The sequence below is a fragment of the Mizuhopecten yessoensis genome, unplaced genomic scaffold (assembly GCF_002113885.1).
Source record: "Mizuhopecten yessoensis strain PY_sf001 unplaced genomic scaffold, ASM211388v2 scaffold11047, whole genome shotgun sequence".
NCBI classification, from domain to species: Eukaryota; Metazoa; Mollusca; class Bivalvia; order Pectinida; family Pectinidae; genus Mizuhopecten; species Mizuhopecten yessoensis.
Genome location: NW_018408852.1, coordinates 69,221 through 93,173, shown reverse-complemented (window position 1 = coordinate 93,173; position 23,953 = coordinate 69,221). Strand labels below are relative to the sequence as shown.

Genomic DNA, 23,953 nt, shown 5'->3' with positions numbered 1-23,953 from the left:
AATGTTATATAACATTACTGATGTGTTGTGTAGGATACATGTGGTAATGTTATATAATATTTCTGGTGTGTTTTGTAAGATACATGTGGTAATGTTATATAACGTTACTGGTGTGTTTTGTAGGATACATGTGGTAATGGTATATAAAATTACTGGTGTGTTGTGTAGGATAAATGTGGTAATGTTATATAACATTTCTGGTGTGTTTTGTAGGATACATGTAGTAATGTTATATAACATTACTGATGTGTTGTGTAGGATACATGTGGTAATGTTATATAAAATTACTGGTGTGTTGTGTAGGATACATGTGGTAATGTTATATAATATTTCTGGTGTGTTTTGTAGGATACATGTGGTAATGTTATATAACATTTCTGGTGTGTTTTGTAGGATACATGTGGTAATGTTATATAACATTCCTGGTGATTTGTGTAGGATACATGTGGTAATGTTATATAACATTACTGGTGTGTTTTTTAGGATACATGTGGTAATGTTATATAACATTACTGGGGTGTTTTGTAGGATACATGTGGGAATGTTATATAACATTCCTGGTGATTTGTGTAGGATACATGTGGTGATGTTATATAACATTACTGGTGTGTTTTGTAGGATAAATGTGGTAATGTTATATAACATTACTGGTGTGTTGTGTAGATACATGTGGTAATGTTATATAACATTACTGGTTGTTTTGTAGGATACATGTGGTAATGTTATATAACATTTCTGGTGTGTTTTGTAGGATACATGTGGTAATGTTATATAACATTACTGGTGTGTTTTGTAGGATACATGTGGTAATGTTATATAACATTCCTGGTGTAGAATATATTACCACATGTATCCCACAAAACAGCAGTAATGTTATATCTTTGTTGAGTTTGCCAGACGGTAACAGGTCAAATCCATGATATGGAGAAAACCTCCAAAGAATAAAAAGTAAGTATACACTAGTATACACTAGTAAATATAAACAATGATTACATGTTTCTCTTATAAAATGTTATCAAACCCTTCTTCTTGATTAGCTCCCACTTAATGTGTATCTGGCCTCAGGGAAATGGCCTCAGATTACAATAAACATCCATGTGTGTCTACAAAACGGTCATGTCCTGAAAACGTGCTAATTCACTGTACCTTAAAAGAAATCATTATCTTTTTTTTTCCGAAAAGTTTGTTCGCATTTTTTTTTTCTTCTATTGTTTGCCAAATTGTGTATACATTTGGTTATCTTAATTATATAAGTTCATAAGTTTGATTTTTTTTACCCAACCATACAAAAGGTAAGAAGCATCTAAACAGTATAAATAACTGATACAAAAACGAACATCAACGTTCCCCTTATACATGGCAAATGGCAATGATAATAGTTATAAAAAGATGGCTGTCATTAGAAATATAAAAATGGTCATTTTTTGCATGAAAACTTACAAATATTTTGAATATCAACAAGCCAGCTGATGATGAAGCATATATATATGTAACTTTTGTGAACAGTACTGGCAGTGACCCAGAACAGCTGGTCATTTTTTTAATTGATCACAATTTGTGTAGATATATAAAACAAAGCATATATATATATACATGTATTTGGCACAAATGCATTAAAACATTTCCTACGCTATACAGTGAAGGAAAGGCTACATCTAAGTATACATATATATCATGTATATGGAAGTCATGGTAAAGTTAAACAAAGTACAAAATTTCACAGTGGAATAATTTTTGTCCTCTAATAACAGAGGAAGATCCGGTTGAGTGGCTCCATTCACTTACCTCATTCACCCCTGAAGACATATTTGAACTCCTCCAATTCAAAGATTGGAATAGTTCATTATGAAACTTCAGGGGTGAATGCGTTAATTACTGGGTTTCTTAATGTATTTTATTTAACTTCTGTACTTTTACTGAAGAACAATACATAAAGTATCTTTAATATGAATATCAGGAAGATCATCACTTATGACAAAGTTTGTGTTTAAAAGTTAAGGTGACAGTTTAGATAAGACACTGATGTTCATGGCGCAGCGTCTGTCGTCCGTTGTCAACTTTTTCTTTAAAACCTATCTCCTCCTAAACGCCAAAGAGGATTTCAACCAAATTTAGTCTGAAGCATCACTAGGGGAGGGCAATCATTTCTTAAATAAATGAGGTCAACTTAACTGATGGTAGGGATTTCGTTAACAACATACAAGGTCTGTTCTAGAGGTAATCTGATGGAAGACGTGAGAGGCACTTTTTCTGAGACCCCACCCACCAAATATTAGAACTGCTTTAACACTATAATGAATAAGGAATGGTTGGCTAATCTGGTATGTACTCAGTCATCCATCACATATTGATACAGGTGCTTCCTATTTCCCCAATATATTAATTATGCAATAGCCCAAAATAATGCCAGAACAAGTTAAAATGAAAGATTAACAAAACGTACAATGTTCTGTCTTTCTAACGTGTAAAGTAACTGTATCGAAAACGGTTTTAATTTCATCACGTCGCCTTTTCCCCATTGCAGCATCGGAGAGTTCCAAATTTGTGACGTTACGTCATTGTTGAGCCATTGTGACGTCACATCATGTGAAATGGGGTGTAAGATTAATAGAATCATTCACCCCCTTTGGGGTGAGATAGGGGAATCTCAACCCGAGGGGGAACATTCTTATGTTACGAGGCTTTGCCGAGTGTTTGGCAACTTAAGAATCTTTCCCCGAGGGTTGAGATTCCCCTATCTTACCCATAGGTGTGGGAGAATGAAATGTCCTACACCCCTTTCTTACCCTTGACAGCTCTATCTTACACACAGGGAAATGAGAGGAAATTATATCATTTGAAATATTATCTGGAATAAGGATGATGAAATGTATGCAGCTCTGTGATTTAACTTCAGAAAAGAGGAATGTTTGGGCAGGAGATTGGAACACCTGTACAATATACAGAATGTAAAAACACACCTGCTGAATATCTCCAGTTTGAAGATATATGTGTATCATGATTATCTATAATTTCCAAAATTGTCTATTTGATTTTTAGTTCTGTAGAATATTTTGTTTAAAGATAAACAATATGAAAATTTTAAACATGCAGTGAAAATATTTTCAAATTTTCAGCATTTTATGAAAAATAACAATAACATAAATTGTATAAAAAATAGATCAATACAATACATTGGAGTGGGCTATAAAATCTGTTCAATGTCAGAAGATAATTCCCACAATGTCTGGTGAGCATGCCAGCAGATCCATTTTTACTACCTTACTGTCAACCCTGCTAAGATTACCTCCCTTTGTTTTTTTGTTTTTTTATAACATGTAGAATTATTTGAATATCTACATGGTAAATGCAGATTTACCTGAATGTTATCAACACAAACATTCTGGTATTACTTTCCAAGTTCACAATAATTAGCTTAACAATGGATGAAAAATGTTGGACTCTAGATCTTCTGAAAGGAGATTAATGTCACAGTAAGGCAGCATACATCCTTAAGTGATTTCACACTATATCCGTTAAAATTGAACCCATACTGCATCACTTCAATCTCGTTGAAAAATTCACAATTCATCAGTTCAATCTCAGTAGAAAATGCACACTCCATCAGTTCAGCCTCAGTAGAAAATGCACACCACATCAGTTCAGTCTCAGTAGAAAATGCACACTCCATCAGTTCAGTCTCAGTAGAAAATGCACACTCCATCAGTTTAGTCTAAAGGTAGATGTGATGCAGCTGTTCCAGGAACATGAGTATCCTTTTCTTGTTGTTCAAATATCAACTTGGCAAGTTGGGCACGACTGGCCAACCCCTCAGACCTCCGCTGTAGACACTTCGAGTATCGGTCACCATGGAGATTGGAAGGACAGGCGATACTTTTCCAACGATTCCTCAGAGCGGGGTCGGTTGCTCTGAAAACATGGATTCTAGGATTTTTCAAAAACATATCTAAAAGCTGACCTTGCTTGATTTCCATTTGAGAGAGGAGCTTTCTTCCCGTCAAATAATCAGACACATAAAATGAACTATGTTCGTAAGAATTGACATCAAAATGACCATATTTCTGACCAAATTCTACAGTGTTTGGGTAAGGCTCTTGTTCATAGGCAAGGTTTTGTTTGTATTGCCAGTAAGAAATTGGGAAAAATACCTGCCAGCCTTGTATTGTATTCATACGCACACGATTTATGTAGTCCTGTTCTAGCTCCATGCCTACAGCCCCGATGGCAAGTAAAGCGGTCGAGGGGAAGTCCTGGACAACCCGGTCTATAATTTCAAAATCAGTTAAAACCGTTGAATTAGAGTCCATCGCTGACCACCTGATCCTTTCCTCCTGTTCAGTCTGTTTGTTCACATAATAATTGATCGTAGTCTTGACAACAGCAAATGTGTCATGTCCACTTTTCAAATTGTGAGAATTGTAAACAAGCAAAATATACAGCATGGTATTATCACTGTTGTCCAAAACAGCTTTGGAGAAACTGTCCATAAAAATTGCGAAGTCATCTTGATCCTCATAGAACACTGGCACTATGAGATTGACCTTTGTGTTTTCTGTGACGTAGGGCATCGGTACGAGTTCCACCTTATTGAGTGGTCGTAGGAGATGCACCCGTTTCATTTCACTCTCTTTTCTGTTGTTGGTATACACCTCTAAGTCCACTGTGTATTCAAGGCCACGAGCAGGCTCGAACCTTCTGTAGCCATTAACGAGCTGGAAGGACCGATACTTGCGGCCATTCTCCTTGTTCAACTTGTCAAACGCCGTCTGTGTAATCTCTGCCACATCCTCTTTGTCAGCTCCTGGAACGACACAAGCAATTATTTCTTTACATTGTGACTGTGTCAGAATCTTAAAGAACGGGACCAGTCATTTACGTAATTTGTGATTTAATCAGACCCTACAATGACAGATCAAGTTCTTTATTTACTTTATTATCTGTGACCTTGTTAGATCCTTCAAAGTCAGAACCAGTCATTATTTACATTACCTGTAACATTGCCAGTTCTCAAAAAATAAAAAAAAGTTATTTGTCGACATTTTCTGTGACCTTGTCAGTTTCTACACGTATTGAACTAGTTATTTGTTTACCATATATTCCTTATCATACTCCAACATTAACAGACAACTTCATTTCCAGATGATGACACTAATCACAAAAAACCTGTTTTACATGTGCTGGATTCCAAACGTATACATTTTACTTCGTATTGACAGTGGTTCCTTTTCACGTCATAAGGTTGCCGACTCATTTGCTATAGGACTGTCTGGATTTTCATTATTCAGTCCCATATATGAATCCTAAATAGGCGAATGTCTGTCTGGCATTCTGCATTGTCTTGCTATGATATATAAGTAGGTGCTTCCTTAGTAATTTTAGTGATGATTTTACATCACAAGCTGGTTGACTAAGCTGGAGAACTACCAGGTATCGGTCGACGAGGTTGGTCATAATTAGTAGCTGATATCTATTCTGGTACTGTTATAATACATGAAACACTAGTTTAAAAATATATTATCTTTTGTAATCACAAGCCATTTGAATTGATATGTCTCGCCTGTGCCCCGCTTTGACCATCAATGCACATATCAGGGAAACTAACTTAAACACAAAAAAATAATGTTGATGGAGATGCTGACTAAGTCAATGGACCATGATCGGTAGGCCGCATCCACCATTTGATGCATGGGTTGAGATGTACTACAGAAGATGCATCTATGGTCCAAGTTTGATTGGTGTAGCACTTATACTTTCCGGGAAACCAACTTTAACGCAAAAACTTAATGTTGACGCCGTCGCCAGAAAAGCAACACCTTAGCCTTGCTTCCACTTCGTGGCGGCAAGACAAAAATTGTAAATTTGTAACTCTATAAAGGATTTTCAGGTATTGTTTTGATTTTGTTGTATTTTATTTTAGAATGCTCTAGACATGGATTTCTAAGGTAGACAGTTAGTTCCACTGATGACTGTTAAGTGGATGAAATGGCCGTATGGTTCAGTAGATGTTGACTTGGTCTGACTAGCTGCATTGGCTTGCTTAAATTTAACAGGTGCTTCCTTACTTCCTAATTCTAGTGATTATTATATCTGAAAACGGACATAAAAAGTGTCTAGCTACCCATCAGTCTCCTGACATTGGTGAAGTCATCATCAAAGTAGATATCTTTATCCGTGAAATAGGACCATCGCAGAATGTCAAAACGGCTCTTTGGCTGAATAGCTTCCGAAACTCCTGTAAAAAGATAATATACTACATGTCATTTTATCTATTAAAACTACGATAAACACCAGGGCTACAATCGTGTATCACGGTTGAAACGGTGCGAGGGCCAAGAAATTTTGAACCAATCACACTTGGAAAGATCTACAAGCAAAGCTAAAAATGCACAGTTTTGGGGAATAAAAAACAATGTATCAAGAATAGTATGCCCTTCTCTCACGCGCCCACTGAATTACAAAACGTATCTTAAAAACTACATGTGACTTTACATTGTTTAAGAAAGAAATAACGCAAACTGGCAATAGTCAGCATTTCAGTTTCGGCTAGGTACGTCTGGACCCCTCAATCTACACGTGCCAAATTTTCCTGAGGTCAGCCTCGGTCCAGATCTGTACCTGTCATTTTCTTTACAGGTTCAAACGGATACGCGAATGTACCCCAGTATGCTTTAATCTGTAATAATTTGTCCTCTTTCATCAACACACAATTAAGTCTTGACCTTTACTCTACAGTTTACTGACATCTATTGCGAGTAAGACCAACATGAAAAGGTTGTTTACATTATCAAGCCTAGTACTTCTGAATTGCCAGAGACAGTGCACAGAAGTGAGAGTGTTTGTTTTCACTGACTCACTGAAAGGTCTACATTTTGAATGCAACAATCTTGGATTGAAAGAATATACTGTAGGTATACTTTGAATTCAATGAAATAAAAGATAATGTGCACATTTGTTTCATTAGTGTTATTATTATGGAGATGTTTTAAAATTTACAACTTTTTTGTGAAAAAAATAGTAGTGTTAAATGATTGGAAATCATAACATATATGTATATCCTTGTACATGACTGTTTCATTGTTGATTGGATTAAATGTTTACCTGAAAGAATTTTCCTCTTCATTCATGATTACGTTGTTATATCCATTATCAAAAACAAACATTTGTGTGAATGATCATATATCTAAATAACTAAATTCCAGCAATAACATATATATAATCAGTTTATAAAAGCAAAATACACCAGAAATACATAGAACTTACCGAGAGGCCATGTGAGGGAATCCCGTCCTCCGGGTCCAAATTCACTCAGGTACACCATGTTCTCCTTGGCTTTCACTATCTCCTGTTTGGTCAGGTTTAACTCCAGTTGGCAAAAATATCTGAAAAACAAAACACTAATTGTAAAACTCTGTTTAAATCCTTGATTTAACCAATTATTTCATTATTCATAGATAATGACTGGCTACATAATCACAATAAAAAATGACATCCTAATTTGTTAGGGGTAAGAAATGTCTGGGTTTCAATACATTCATACATTAACGTCTGGAATACTCTTATGGAGTGACTGATACCGCACTATGCTAGGACCACGAAAATATTGTATGTACTCCAAACCGATTGGAGAGATTTGTCGTCGCCATAGCCTTCGCTATCATTGCTATGCCGATGACACACAAATTTACATGGTCATAAAACCACAGGACAGTTGGAATACAGTCTCAGAAAGGCTGGAAGCTTGTCTGACAGATATCAGTATCTGGATGAACGCCAACATGCTTAAACTTAATGAGGAAAAGACAGAACTAATTGTCTTTTCCCCAAAGTGTCAACAAACAATGGCTCTCCAACTCAAGGTTGGTGCCTGAACTATTGAGACTGTTCCAGCTGTTAAAAACCTAGGGGTATACTTTGACAGTTTTCTGAACATGGAGAAACAAGTGAACGCTATTGCCAAATCCTGTTACTACCAGATCAGGAACATTGGCTGTATTCAGCAGTTTATAACTGAAGATGCATGCAAGATTTTGTCCATTTTTTTTCAAACACCAGTGTAAAAGAAGGTATAATTTTCCTGTTTATTACATTTTTTCTACTTGGCATATATATACTTCTTAAGACGGTGTTATCCTTGTAAAGGACTTCAGTAAGAGCATCTCCAGTCAACTTCATTGAAGCTGAAGTTCCACCTATCTCGCATCCTCGATTTCCAGGGGTTATGCTCACGTTCGCTCTCTACACCCCTGGAATATGTCATGGAAAAATTGAAGGCTCAATCGATGTGTGCCACCTTGTTGATGAGACAAGAAGACTAGTTTGATCCTATGATGTACATCAAAAGAATAAAGTGTCTCTCCTTTGTAATCTTCAAAGGACGGGTATCAGCCTAGCGATTGGTCAGTTTTTTTTACCCGAGACCAATCAAACAGCTATCTTTGTGCCTTCAACTTTGCCATGACATATTCCAGGGATGTAGAGAGCAAAAGTAAGCGTAACCCCTGGATATTGAGGATGACTATCTCCAGTCAATGTTATAAAACATCCACCAACCTTAAATTATTTGATTTTATGTGTGGATAAACAAAATGTTTGAACTTTCAAGAAATGGCAATCCTATTTTGCAAATACAAATATGAAGCAATAAATATATAAATGTAAAAATGATACAGCAAAACGGAAAATATCACCAACCTGTATACCCTACTTTTTAAGGTCTGTAAACACAAACACATGAATCATTTGTGGACCTTTATTGACAAAGTCTTTTTATAAGATCACTACAAGTTTGTATTCCGTCTTTGCATATTGCAGAGTTATCTTCTCTTGGGAGTAGGTATTGATTGTTACGTCATTGGTTTGTGTGAAAAAATTACGTCGTTTTCTCAAAAATTTATGTCGTTACTCTCACAAACAAGTGACATAACAATCAATACCTGCTCCCAAGAGAAGATAACTCTGCAATACGCAAAGACGGAATTACTTCCTTCAGTTATAATTGAGACCTTTTAAGGCTTTGCATGTGATGCAAATCAGAACATAAAATCATTGATAGTTGCTCCAGCAAAAGACAGTGAGTGTTGCTATAGTCATTACCTGTGAATCTTGTAATGTGAGATGTCGTCTGGCATGGGATAGACAGACAGGGAGGTGTTGCTCAAGTTATTACCTGTGAATCCTGTAATGTGAGATGTCGTCTGGCATGGGATAGACAGACGGGGAGGTGTTGTTATAGTCATTACCTGTGAATCTTGTAGTGTGAGATGTCGTCTGGCATGGGATAGACAGACAGGGAGGTGTTGTTATAGTCATTACCTGTGAATCCTGTAATGTGAGATGTCATCTGGCATGGGATAGACAGACAGGGAGGTGTTGCTCAAGTCATTACCTGTGAATCTTGTAGTGTGAGATGTCGTCTGGCATGGGATAGACAGACGGGGAGGTGTTGTTATAGTCATTACCTGTGAATCTTGTATTGTGGGATGTCGTCTGGCATGGGATAGACAGACACGGCGGTGTTGCTCTAGTCATTACCTGTGAATCTTGTAGTGTGAGATGTCGTCTGGCATGGGATAGACAGACACGGCGGTGTTGCTCTAGTCATTACCTGTGAATCTTGTAGTGTGAGATGTCGTCTGGCATGGGATAGACAGACAGGGAGGTGTTGAACCGAGCATCATTTCTCAACACAGGTATGTCATCATCAAAGTCAAAATCCACCACGTGGTAATACTTGTAAGTTTTGTCCTGTAGACGTTCATAAATGACAAGTTTAAAAAATGAATTATTATTTAAAATGTTGTGGTGAGTAACAATGAAGTTAGTACATTGTATCTTGAAATTTTCCTCAGTATGGTAGCTATATATAGTTATTGATCATCCAGAGTACAAAACAAACTTGGAAAACAGAATTGTATGGGTGTACCAGTTAACCCTTTCACCACTGTGGACCATAGTGGACTCATCCAGATCAATGAATGGTAGAGTTGACTAAAGTTACATAGGGTGTAAGGGTTAATAAATATACATTTCACATCTGATGCGACCAATTTATTTCTGTATGTCACATGCAAGGTCATCTATAGTAATAATCATGACATTACAGTATAAGTAATGCAGTACATTCAAATGCAATATGATCGGGTTTGAGAATCAAGCAATTACGTTTTAAATTTCTAATGGGCATAGTGTTGGAATTCATAATTAAAGAGAACTGTGATATAAAACTGAAAAGACGTATCAATTTGTGAATGAGAGTCATTACCCCTCCATGATCTGTACACTGTAGGGCAGTGGTGTGGTGGATGCATCGCCCCAAGGTGATACTGGCACTCGAAGCATGGCTGTTCATCATACACCAGTCAAGTTGTGTGAATGCTTTTTCAATGACAGACTGAAAATAAACAAAAAAACAACTGAATATTGATACATAAATGTATTAATGTTTTCAGATTGTCAGTGTAATAGAGAGGTATTTTTACATCAGTAGATTTACGTGAAGAATTTGTTAAATATGAACTCTTTACTTTCTATGTTAAAGATAGATGGCCATGGCTCTTATCTTTACTAAAAATCTGTATTAAAGATGGATTCTTAAATTTCTCGAAATTTCAATTTCAAGAAAGGCGTTACCGTAGTTTCTGTTTTGAGCTAAAAAAATAAAACTTTTTGATAAAAACGTAAAAATTAGAAAAAATAAAAAATGAGACAATCTGATCCTCATTGAAATTTGACATGCTTAAAAATCCCCATCTCAAGGAGTTGTATGCTGTACCAAGGACACTGGGCCATATGATTTCAATGTGTGGATATACTGGACCAGACTTCAACATCAGTCAATACAATTTAGTTAACTAAAGACAATGATATCATATACGTAGTATGACAGGTGAAAGTTGCTCGGTAAAAAATGTTTGCTTTATTATGATGACTTCCTATGACGGGTTCATGATAAATGAAGCGTTTTTTTAATCAATTATTATTTTGGTACTTCTTTTATGTAACGGATTTCGTTGGTGGTATTAATGAAAAGTTCACAACTTTTGATACTGAAAAAATAACTTTACATATTAAACTTTACCAGTTGTAAAATATTGGTTAAAATTCAACCGAACCTATCTTAAACCAATCTAATTAAAATTAGATCTGTCATTCCACTCTGATAATCTAATTAAAACTAGATCTGTCATTCCACTCTGATAATCTGATTAAAACTAGATCTCTCATTCCACTCTAATAATCTGATTAAAACTAGATCTCTCATTCCACTCTGATAATCTATATGTTCCAGTCCTAAAGAAACCATAGAGTGTCGGAGTAGAATAAAAGATCTGCTGTATGTACTATGGACTAAGGGGGGAACACTGATATATATAGTCTTAAACTAGAACAGAAATGCATATATATTTGACTTTTTTCAAAGACATTATAATATAATCATATGGAAACAACAAGTAACATATCATTCTCCTTAGCAGTACTGAATTTGTAATAGTCTCAAAGTACTGCTAAGTATCAAAGTATAAACAGAACTCTGATGGACTTTCAATCCATCAAGGCTTACTTTCTGATAACTGTTACTACATTGTACATCCTATTCTGGTTGTCATGCTATCATATTGATTATAATACCTGTGAGATTATCAACCCTCCTTCGATGGAGCAATGTTTCTGACCATTGTCATCAATTTCTGCTGGCCCGATATAGACGTCTTGGCTCACACTGATGTGACTAACCAGCTCAAACATTTTCTCTGCTCGTAAATACGTTCTGTCTGTAATGAACATGTAATAATCGAAACTGTTGGCATAATGATCTCGGATATACTTCAGTACATGTATAGGTAAAAATGTTCCATGTTGCTGCATGAAGCCCACCACTGGCATACCAGGGGGCGAAATTCCTGTTTTTGTGGCAGTGAAAAATATTGTTTTTGTAACATAATGGGAAAGTGTTTTATTCACTGCTAAACCGAATGAGTTGATTGTATTTGGAGATGTCAACACGGCCACAAAGAGTTTCTCCTTAATACCAAGCTCTGTCGAGGCAAATCGAGGTCGTACAAATTTTTTCGGATTTCCTATACCAGGCATGCTGAATGTCTGCGGTACTGTTGGATCCAGCTTAACTGGTGCTTCAGACTTTTTAGGACTGTCAACAGTTTCTTTCTTGATTCGCACATTGTTGTTTCTATGGTGGAGCTCAATGACATTCTGTGGGTTTGCTGCCTTGGATGTGTCACACATTTCATCAAAAAAAGGAGCGACCATCATGTTTAGTGCAATACCCATACACATACCAACCAGCACTGGTAAAAATGAACGCAACGCTGACAGCTTGAATATGCTGGTAGTCATAGTGGCAGAGTTTGTACTTATTTTTAAGGAAACACTTAAAATATCTGAAAACTACTTATGAAGCAAGGGTTCCTCTTTATCCTCTCTGTCCTGGTTTCACTCATTCAAGGCACCACTAACGTATTAAGTGTTTACTATGTTAAGAAAAATAACGACACAACAGTCCAGCATTTCGTTCTTTGTGCCTCTCCCGAGAAGTGACCTTTTCAACAACACAGCCACAGAATCCACATCACTGAGGGCTATCGAATGTCACTGCCTGTGTGAAAAACGTCACAGAAATGGTGGTAATTAAATATTACAGAATGTAAAAATATACCGGAAAACAAATAAAACTATTAGTATTTAAAGTAAGAAGAAAACGTTTTAATTTTTAAGACTTTATCAAAGAATATGATAAATACGTATGAACATTTACAAGGCTACGAACGAAAATCTGAATAAATCAGCGAAATTCTGAATATCGTTTCATTTTTGTGACTTTTAATACGAATAAATAGTCCCCCAAACGTTTTCACGAAAAGAACCCCTTAATGAAGATTCCAAGCTTCAAGACGACGAGGAACATCGTACAAAATTACAAAATGGCTGCTGATCAGGTAAACGCGTTTTCTGACCGGTGTTTTAAAGCAGTAATTTTCGTGACATTCCCATCTATGTAATATTACTTTTGATTGCAGTCGCTAAGAGCAGAATTTGTTTATACTTATAGCTAATAACGGATGTTTTAACAATTGATAGTTTACGAAAACGATTGCATTTCCCAACACATAATTTCATGTGAAAATGCTTGGTCATGTCCAAGTTTTATTGTGAAACAATCTTTTGATTGCTATTTTGTTTCATTATTATCTCCCAGTAGGTTTTTTTGACGGAGCTAGATTTTTTTTTTACAAATACGGCTAATCGATCTCATTTATGGAATGAATGTGTCATAGCTGTACATGTACAGTATAATAGAATTAGACGGATCTGGCGATTTATTCTAATTCAACAAGCTAAGGCCTACTGTCAGTTGGTTAGAGCGTCCGTCTAGAGTTCGGAGATTAGGTTCTATATCCTGGTCAGACCGTGCATTATTTCCTCTCTTGTGAAAGTGCTGCCTTTTACAAACCCTTGTTTCAAAATCTGTGTGTATGCTTGGAAATGGGACTGCTCTGGCCTTGCATTTAATTCCTCTCCTGTTACCTTTAGCAGAGTCATATTATATATTACAATAATAAAATATGTCTCTGCCTTAACACATATAGCACGAATGGGTCATATATGGTCACAATGTTAAAGTGTTCATCGAGGTGTCAACAAGGTGAAACATGTCTTGTTGTTATACATGTACTGATATGTGAAGTCAGATTTGACTATATAGGAAAGTTTGCCAGTGCTCCAGTACCTGACATCTGACAGAATTTTTATTCTGTTAATTAGTTAGTATATGATTTATGTATCCAGTAACCCCATCTGTTCGCGGAACACAAAGTCACTTACATTTTAAAAGTATATGTATTAGGGTGAAACAACTTGTACTTGCAAAAACAAGATTTAAGACAACACAGCCCAGATTCAATAGTCTTTATTTTTTAAGACCTGCCCACTTTATGCCTTCTAAATGGTAAACTTGTATGGACCACTCCTGAGATGTTCTTTAATGCTGTTCGGATGTTCCTAGTTTTCTGGCTTGACTATAGCTTTGATAAATCATTACTTAAAAGAAAACCATACCTTGCAGGACTTAATATATCAGAAATGATACAAATGACAACAGTTTTTAAAATAAGAGGAACTAGACTCGGATTCAAACCCTGAATTTCAGAATGCTAAACAATCATCCTTATCAGCTGAGCTCCCTGGTTGACAGAAGTGTTCTGGCCCAACTGTTCTACAGATATATCTAAACAAAAGTTAAGGGGAGGGAAAAAACAAAGGGAAAACCACAGTGCAGTTGGGACTGTGAGAGGTGGCACTATATGTCGCTCATAATGTCAGAAGGTCTGTGTAATGGGAAGGAGTAATGTACTTCCACTGTCATTGAACCAGCTTCATGAGCTGAAGGGAAATTCCGCAAAAAATAGATGTTGATTTCAATAATTTTTACAATTAAAATTGCTACACTACTACCTCTTTTAAAATACTCGCCCCGACCACCACTATCTAGCTCTGTCACCACAGGGAGGGCAGTGGTCACCATTTGTTACAACAGACTTGTCAACAGATTTTGTTTTTTAAAACTACAAAGTATTTGTATATTGTAGAAGATGGATGTGGATGACAAGTCTGTCAACCACGAAGGAATAAAACAGTATTACATCAGCAAAAATGAGGAGCTGGAGGTAAATAGTGAATTTGTTCTGATTAATGTTGATGACTCTTTGAACAGTGCAAGTGCAAGGTTACAAAACGCAATTAAACAACAAAACACTGCATAGACATGTTTGAGTCATTTAAACTAAAATTTGTTAAGACAAGAATACATATTTTGATCGTGACTAGATTTTTACAAACTGGTAATCATTTGAAATAGCAGAAATCTCAACTAGGAGTTTAAACTAGATGTCTTGTACATGTAGTAAAGATCGGTGATGAAGTATTCAAATTAGCATAGATGATGGATAAAACTTCAGACCATTTACACAATCATGAAACTGGGAACCAAAAATTTAAAAGCCAACCGTAGCCATCACTTATTGCAGTATTAAATGTCAATTGTTCTCTGATATGCTTTATAGCAAGGGAAAAATCCAGGTTCACATAACATATCTGGTACAAATGTTACATGTTTGTATTGTCTTATTACAGCTTGTGGTGACAGAAAAAACACAAAATTTAAGACGTCTAGCAGCTCAAAGAAATGAACTCAATGCAAAAGGTATGTTTTGATTCATTATCATTAAATCAGTCCTATCTTTATGGGCAATATTGGACCATAAATGTTTCATTGACATAATGATGAAAAATGTTGAATGGAATTCGCAAACAATTATAGATAATAATAATAATAATAATATACAGCATTTGATATAGCGCCCTTTCTAACTAACATAAGCCACTCTAAAGCGCTTCACAGTACATAGATATACAATTAATACAATTAGGATATACAATTTTTTGAGGAATTCGCAGGAGCTGCCTTATCAGGCGCTAACTACTAGTCATATGCCACCTGGCTAATATCTCCCTATGTGTGTGTGTGTGCTGGAGATGTATTGTGTTCATGATCAATAGACAACAAAATTTTCATCGTTCTGTTTTCTGATGAGAATATGTTGTTAAATAAATGTCTTATTTTATAGAATGTTATGTCAGAAGTTTAAACCTACCTGAATATATTTTTTTCAAATTTTTTTGATTGTACTGATCTGTGAATTTTGTGCAGTGCGGATGTTACGAGAGGAACTGCAGTTGCTACAGGAGCAGGGATCTTATGTGGGAGAGGTCGTCAAGGCTATGGACAAGAAAAAGGTTCTGGTCAAGGTCAGTATCCAACAATTGTCAAAGTCGTACACTCATATAGGTCAATAGTGTACAAGGTCAATATCTGATATATACACAGGCAAATTTTGTTCACATGAATTTCACGTGAAACTCATTTCACATGAAACTCACGTGAATTGAATTCGCATGAATTTTTTCATGTGAAATTCATGTGAGTTTCATGTGAATTTTGATTACATGAAATTCACATCAAAAATTTTATGTGAAATTTACATTAAAAAATTCATGTGAATTTCATGCATAAGCTTGTTTCATGTGAAATTCATGTGAACAAAATTTGCCTGTGTACTGGTAAAGGTCAGTACCATGCACTTGTCAAGGTAAATATCATACAACCTACTATTTAAAATAGTTCACACATTTGTCATAGTTATCTTGTAATGAGTGTAGAAGTATTTCGTTAGTGAAACATATAGAGACATTAACTTGGCACTTTGTCATTGACCCGAATGGTTGGTTTAGACAAATTACATGAAATAAGAATACAGAGAGTTTAGGCTCTGTTCATTGTAACTTTAACTCATTCACCCCTGAAGTTTCATAATGAACTATTCCAACCTTTGATTTGGAAGAGTTCAAATGTGTCTTCAGGGGTGAATGAGTTAACACATCAATATTGTGTTTTAACAGTAGTAATTTTGATTTATTTTTTACTTTGTCTGATGAACAGTATATCTAACCTTAATCAAACATTGTTTACAGGTACATCCAGAAGGGAAATTTGTTGTGGATTTGGACAAAAACATAGATATTAATGACATCACGCCGAACTGCCGTGTAGCCCTGAGAAATGACAGTTATACACTCCACAAAATCCTCCCTAACAAGGTAACTTATACACAATACATAGCGGGGAAATGATAATCATACATTCCACAAGATCCTAAGCTGGTGAGCCTGAGGATAAATGATTATATACAAAGATATTGAGCTGGGGGTAAAATATTTTCACAAGCACAAAGCATAAGTAAATAAAAAAATGAAAGAAAACATTCAGCCCACAACTGACACAAAACTGTTGATCATTAAGACACCAAGAACATGTTTTTATTATGTGTGTTAATATACTTTGGCTACCGGGAACAGAGAGGCCATTCCCACCAAAAAGTGTGGAGACAAGTTATGCTCTATTATGACATCACAATTGACAATTTTCTTGTCCTTTATTTGTTCAAAAAATATTACCTGTCACCGTAGAAAAATTTAATTTTCATTTTTTTTATTTATTTATTTTACCAGGTTGATCCTCTGGTGAGTCTTATGATGGTGGAGAAGGTACCAGACTCCACATACGAGATGGTGGGAGGTCTGGATAAGCAGATCAAGGAAATCAAAGAAGTCATTGAACTGCCAGTTAAACATCCAGAGCTGTTCGAGGCCCTGGGTATCGCTCAGCCCAAGGTAAGTTTACAAAGTTAAGTCTGGGGGGGTGTAATACCTCTGAATAATTCAATATGTGTCCTTACAGTGCAATTGAAACGATTTTATGTATGGATAAATATTGTAAATATGTACCCTTTTGCTAAAAAGTCGTATTTCAAAGAGATGTATTATATATTACAGAGAAGTTTTCATTAGCCCTCAAAAATCAATTAGATAAATGTGTGATTTGTTGTTTGGCTGACATCTTTGACTTTGGTTTGTTTTATATGGAATGGAATTATTGTTGTGTCCCACAGGGTGTGCTTCTGTATGGTCCTCCGGGAACAGGGAAGACGCTGTTAGCCCGTGCCGTGGCCCACCACACTGAGTGTACATTCATCCGAGTGTCTGGTTCAGAGCTTGTACAGAAGTTTATTGGCGAGGGTTCCAGAATGGTCCGAGAATTGTTTGTGATGGCCAGGTAGGTGTATTAATAAAGATGGCGGTACAAGGGAACTTCTACTGCAGATTCAGTGATGTTAGAAAAGAAAGATCGTTTAAGGCAACTAATGTGGGGGCACCAGTGAAATCAGGGCTAACTTTCGTGTTCTTTCAGCGGCATTAAAGAGAGCACATCTCGTCTCCAGCTTCAGTTGCAACAAGTGGAATGGAACCTCTTTGTTTCCTTTTCTCTGCTATCTTCTCGTATACTTGGTGCTGTCCCCAAAACATCCCTGGTTAGCACATTGTCAAATTTATGTGACTTGGTAGGGTGTGACTGTCAGTTACTTTAAGTGGCACTTGAGTGGCCTCATCATCAATAAACTCCTCTGCCACATAGCTTTTTTCTTGTGTAAGATCAGTGTGTCTTCATTCACTAGACCTGTAATTAACAGCATCTCAATGAAAACCTCTGTCATCTTGTCACCTTGGGACTAATTTTGTCATCTTGTCACCTTGGGACTAATTTTGTCATCTTGTCACCTTGGGACTAATTTTGTCATCTTGTCACCTTGGGACTAATTTTGTCATCTTGTCACCTTGGGACTAATTTTGTCATCTTGTCACCTTGGGACTAATTTTGTCATCTTGTCACCTTGGGACTAATTTTGTCATCTTGTCACCTTGGGACTAATTTTGTCATCTTGTCACCTTGGGACTAATTTTGGTAGGAAAGTACTAATACCTTTCACAATGACAAAAGGAATACACATGTCACAACCATCCTGCACCCTTATAGAATACACAAAGTTTCATTGAAGTCCATGCTGTTCTTTACTAGGAGTAGTAGTACAGAATGTCTTTCAGCAAGGGGCATAACTTGGTAATTAACATGTCAAAATGAAAATTGAACTACATATATGTATACATTGCTTATGATAAGTGTATGCAAATATTTCATAGAAATCTACCTATTGCACTTTTGGAGAGGTATCTATGACAAGTGTGTGTATATAGATATATTGGTAAACAGATGACACCCTTGTTTAAAATACCCCTCCCACACCCAAACCCCTAAATTTGCTGGGGGAGGTAAAATGTTAATATATCAAAGTTTTAAATACACTTTTTGAGAATATTGTATTTAACTGTATGAAATTTATCAAAGTTTTAAATACACTTTTTGAAAATATTGTATTAAACGGTATGAAACTGTTTAACGTAATTCTTGTTGCTTCTCTGCAGGGAACATGCGCCATCAATTATTTTTATGGATGAAATTGATTCCATCGGTTCCTCGCGACTCGAGGGAGGCTCTGGAGGTAGGTCACATAAATTTCAATCTGTTGTGTATGTGTGGGAGGACATCTGTGTACAATTCACAATTAACAAAAAATTGTGGCTTTAGATTGACCCCTTGACATGACATTTTAGTGAAATCACATTGTTTCAGTCAGCTTGGTTAGTTCTCAAATATGTTTGTTGTGGGTATCTCCACTTTGTATATATGAGGTCTATTAATGGATTACATCTACTACAGGTGACAGTGAGGTACAGAGGACAATGTTGGAGTTACTGAACCAGTTGGACGGATTTGAACCCAAACAGAATATTAAGGTGAATTATAGAGTTGGAGAAAATACCTGTGCAATTGCTGTTATTTCATTTTGAATAAATTAAAAACTGTCCTATTGAGACTTTATACCAACAAATTAACTAATTAATATATGAAGAGGATGCATCAGTTAAGAACTAATTTGGATGATATTCTTTTCAAGATGATTTACGTTTCCATTTGCTGATCACTTTGAAAAAGACCAACACTAGGACCAACACTTCTACAATTTGATTTTCCAAAGTTTCTTTCCAAATTATAAGTCTTGTATAGTTGACAGACAGTAAAAGTGTCATGGCTCAGTGTATATTGTTACCAGTTCCAGTAAGTGTTTATACTAACCATACCATGTCTTCCTCACAGCTACACCATTGTGTTTCATTCACTTTATCAGGTTATCATGGCCACCAACAGAATAGACATTTTAGATTCTGCTTTATTACGACCAGGAAGAATAGACCGAAAAATTGAATTCCCTCCACCAAACGAAGAAGTAAGTATCAGCATCATTACCAATGGCAACCATCTAGTCTACTCCCCAGAACATAGACGATTGTATCAAATTCAATATTTATAACATATACTGGGTAAACAGCCTTAAAAGAGGAAGAATTTTGGCTACATTCTCGTATCCTGGTTGAAACGGTACAAAGGTATGCACTTGGACCATTCTATAACAGTTTCGGAGAATAAAAAACAGTGTTTCAAGAATATTATGACCTTCTTTCATCCGTCCACTGAATTACATAACGTATCTTAAAAACTACATGTGACTTGACATTGTTTTAGAAAGAAATAACGCAAACTGGCAATAGTCAGCATTTTAGTTTCGGTCAGGTACGTCTGGACCCCTCAATCTACACGTGCCAAATTTTCCTGAGATCAGCCTCGGTCCAGATCTGTGCCTGTCGTTTCCTTATCAGGTTCAGCCGTTTCAACCGGATACGCGAATGTACCCTTGGTGTTAAGATAAAGGAATGACTGCACTGAAGTGATTCCTTACTGCTTGTAGGTTCTAGTCAACATCTACTCGACCAGTTTGTCTCTGGAATTGTACTGGTTGTACATATCAGTGATACAGATTCATAAATTTAATGTTCCATTATCATCTTCTTTTTTTTTAAGGCAAGACTTGACATCCTCAAAATCCACTCTAGAAAGATGAACTTAACCCGAGGTATCAATTTGAGGAAAATAGCCGAGATGATGCCAGGTGCTTCTGGAGCAGAAGTGAAGGTAGGGGATCGTGTTGTTTATGAACAGTTTACATTGTCAGAGTATTGCCCTCCTAGTCATATCATTTATCCTACACATTATCTTTACGTCAAATGATGACCAACTGGTAAGGTTCGAGATTTAAGATGGTCACCATTGCCTGTAATTGACTGAGACATATAACTTGATTTCTTTTGTGCCAACTTTGTTGATACTTTGTGTATACTTTATTTTAAACAACAGCTTTTAAGGTTCGGGATTCAAAATGGTTGCCCTAGCCTCTTTCTTAGGCAGATTCTAATAACATCTTTACAGTGTGTTCTTTTTAAATATTTGCATTTTTAGGTCACCTGTTTTTCATTTTGATATTTTCATGGTGGAGGAGGGGTATTAGTTATTTTTATTATAACATCTTATTCTGTTACAGGGTGTTTGTACGGAGGCAGGAATGTACGCTCTAAGGGAGAGAAGGGTTCATGTTACACAAGAAGACTTTGAACTTGCTGTTGCAAAGGTATATATATACATTAGAGAAGTAAGAGTGCAAGGAAAAGTGAAGGCAGTTTACATTACACTCATTTTTTACTGACAGCAAATTTTGAAACTAATCTCATTTTGTATTTAAGTACTTCAAAGTTCATTACCAGGATATTTTGCTTTCCTAACACACAGTAGCATTAATCTATGAATAGAAAGTGTCCAGATCAGTACTTTTGGCATGATATTTAATATATAACAGGCACCAATGGGGCGAGCATTTTAAGTTTTGAGTACTAGTCCATTGGCACCGTATACGTTTTCTTAGTGTGCAGTTAGTATTAAATATTACCAGCCCCGATATAAAATGCTAGTGGAGTTGTACACCCCTGCCTGAAAGTCTGTCATATAGTTATCACATTGTGCGGTATGTTGTATCGTTTACACACCTGAGAAATGCTTCATTTTGTCCCACAGGTAATGCAGAAGGATTCGGAGAAGAACATGTCCATCAAAAAGCAATGGAAGTGAGCCAATAGGATAGACTTATTTTTTGACATGTGGTGGTTCAATGGTTGCAGAAAAGACGTGACTGAATATGTGCTCTGTGAAAGGATTCCATAATCTCATGGACTTCATCAATCTCAGGATCAGTAAATCATCTGAAAGGGGGGCCACTTTCTGCAGGAGCAGACAAATTGTTGGGTTGCGAGAATCTGCACACAGATATTTAAAATACGGCAGTAAGAAAATATGTTCTCTTCTGTAGATCTTGGGCCATAAATTATTGACAAGCCAGAATGCTTGGTATGACTTGGTTAATACATGTGAAATTACATTCAAGCATATCTGGTAAACTTCAAAAGAATTCTCAATAAACTATTCCCACTTCATTAAAGAAGGATGCATTTGCTTTTGAGAAGTTGGGTAAGAGGTAAATTTTTGAATGTGAATACAACGAATGTTGTGAGATTTATTATGAACTTAAGTAAAAGAACAATATTTCTTTCTTAAATTATATGAACAACTTAAAAGAGCAGAACCAGTGAAAGAGATGTTGAGGAAACAGAATGTGTGTGTATAGGGTGTGAGATGTGTGTTTAAGTGATGTAGATGGTGTGAAACAGAGCAAACTATTCAAGTCTCTTCTAGTAAGTAGTACAATTAATTAAAACTATGCTGGAGATCACAACGGCTTCATATAAACTGAAGCATAAAGATAAAACTTGAGGTCTTAGCACTGAACCTGTCCTTAATGCAGATATAGATCTCAAAAGTAATATTTATATTGCATTTCATCGTAGGGAAAATGAGTGGAACCTGTATAATAGTGCTATCGAGTTTGAATGCAGAATTTGGTACAGACACTACATCAGTTTCATGTCCTGTACCGTCACTGTAAGTTCTGTTGTCATGTATAGGTGTACAGAGAGGAATTAATAAATTACACAATCTGTTTTGTAATTGATGATCCAGTTGTTTTGTTTTTCCTTTAAAGTTTTGCAGGATTGGATGCCATTAACACATTGAAACAATTTGAACCACAAGAAAATTTTGACTTCTATAAGAGTTACCTCCCTTGGTGGTTGTTTGTCTAAAATTAAAGTTGATATTTTATAAAAATCTGAAAAATGAATTGAATATTCTTTTTAATATACTTTTATTGTGTGTAACACAACAAGGACAAAATTGCATGAAGTTTACTAATAGTCATTTTTCAACGACCCTACAGCTATAGGGGCTAGCATACTACCAACGTTTCTCATTACACGGTCACATAAATCATCACAATATAGAACCATACATCAGTATAAGCTGTAACTGAAAATAGAACCATGCTTCAGTGTAAGCAGTAACCAAATATAGAACCATGCTTCAGTGTAAGCAGTAACTAAATATAGAACCATACTTCAGTGTAAGCAGTAACTAAATATAGAACCATACCTCAGTGTAAGCAGTAACTAAATATAGAACCATACTTCAGTGTAGGCAGTAACTAAATATAGAACCATGCTTTAGTGTAAGCAGTAACTAAATAAAGAACCATATTTCAGTGTAAGAAGTAACTAAATAAAGAACCATACTTCAGTATAAGCAGTAACTAAATATAGAATCACGCTTTAGTGTAAGTAGTAACTGAATATAGAACCACGCTTTAGTGTAAGCAGTAACTAAATATAGACCACACTTTAGTGTAAGCTGTAACTAAATAAAGAACCATATTTCAGTGTAAGAAGTAACTAAATAAAGACCCATACTTCAGTATAAGCAGTAACTAAATATAGAATCACGCTTTAGTGTAAGTAGTGACTAAATATAGAACCACGCTTTAGTGTAAGCAGTAACTAAATATAGACGACACTTTAGTGTAAGCTGTAACTAAATAAAGAACCACATTTCAGTGTAAGAAGTAACTAAATAAAGAACCATACTTCAGTGGAAGCAGTAACTAAATATAGAATCACGCTTTAGTGTAAGTAGTGACTAAATATAGAACCATGCTTTAGTGGAAGCAGTACCTAATATAGAATCACGCTTTAGTGTAAGCAGTAACTAAATTTAGAACCATACTTCAGTGTAAGCAGTAACTAAATATAGAATCACGCTTTAGTGTAAGCAGTAACTAAATTTAGAACCATACTTCAGTGTAAGTAGTAACTAAAATAAAACGACACTTTAGTGTTTACAAAAAAAATAGAATCACAGACTTCGGCGTTAACTGGCTAAAAATAGAGTCACTGTTCTGTGTAAACAGCTAAAATTTGAATCGCACTTCAGTGTAAACTGAAACTATATATAGAACAACGCTTAAGTGTAAACAATAGCTAAAATGGAACCACTGTTCAGAGTCACAGTTCCGTGTAAGAGGATCTGAAATAAAACCACACTTAAGTGTAAAGAGTAGCTAAATAAAACCACACTTAAGTGTAAAGAGTAGCTAAATAAAATCACATTTCAGTGTAAAGAGTAGCTAAATAGAACCACAATTCAGTGTAAACA

The 23,953-nt window shown here is 35.8% G+C and overlaps 2 protein-coding genes across 2 annotated transcripts; one reads left to right on the top strand and one right to left on the bottom strand.

The window, feature by feature from the left end:
- Nucleotides 1–2,748: 2,748 nt before the first annotated feature.
- On the bottom strand, nucleotides 2,749–12,620 carry LOC110465011 (chondroitin sulfate synthase 2-like). Its single transcript, XM_021520562.1, has 6 exons — nucleotides 11,629–12,620; nucleotides 10,262–10,390; nucleotides 9,605–9,744; nucleotides 7,261–7,379; nucleotides 6,119–6,232; nucleotides 2,749–4,801 (listed from the first exon to the last, which is right to left on the bottom strand). The coding sequence occupies exons 1-6, from the start codon at nucleotides 12,352–12,354 to the stop codon at nucleotides 3,708–3,710; spliced, it is 2,322 nt and encodes a 773-aa protein (XP_021376237.1). The 5' UTR covers nucleotides 12,355–12,620; the 3' UTR covers nucleotides 2,749–3,707.
- Nucleotides 12,621–12,868: 248 nt separating this feature from the next.
- On the top strand, nucleotides 12,869–22,422 carry LOC110465010 (26S protease regulatory subunit 8). The gene is made up of 13 exons (XM_021520560.1): nucleotides 12,869–12,953; nucleotides 14,604–14,681; nucleotides 15,148–15,217; nucleotides 15,725–15,822; nucleotides 16,546–16,671; nucleotides 17,083–17,244; nucleotides 17,523–17,686; nucleotides 18,892–18,968; nucleotides 19,187–19,263; nucleotides 19,656–19,754; nucleotides 20,387–20,497; nucleotides 20,904–20,990; nucleotides 21,431–22,422. Exons 1-13 carry the CDS (start codon nucleotides 12,888–12,890, stop codon nucleotides 21,482–21,484), a joined length of 1,269 nt encoding a protein of 422 aa, XP_021376235.1. The 5' UTR covers nucleotides 12,869–12,887; the 3' UTR covers nucleotides 21,485–22,422.
- Nucleotides 22,423–23,953: the final 1,531 nt, after the last annotated feature.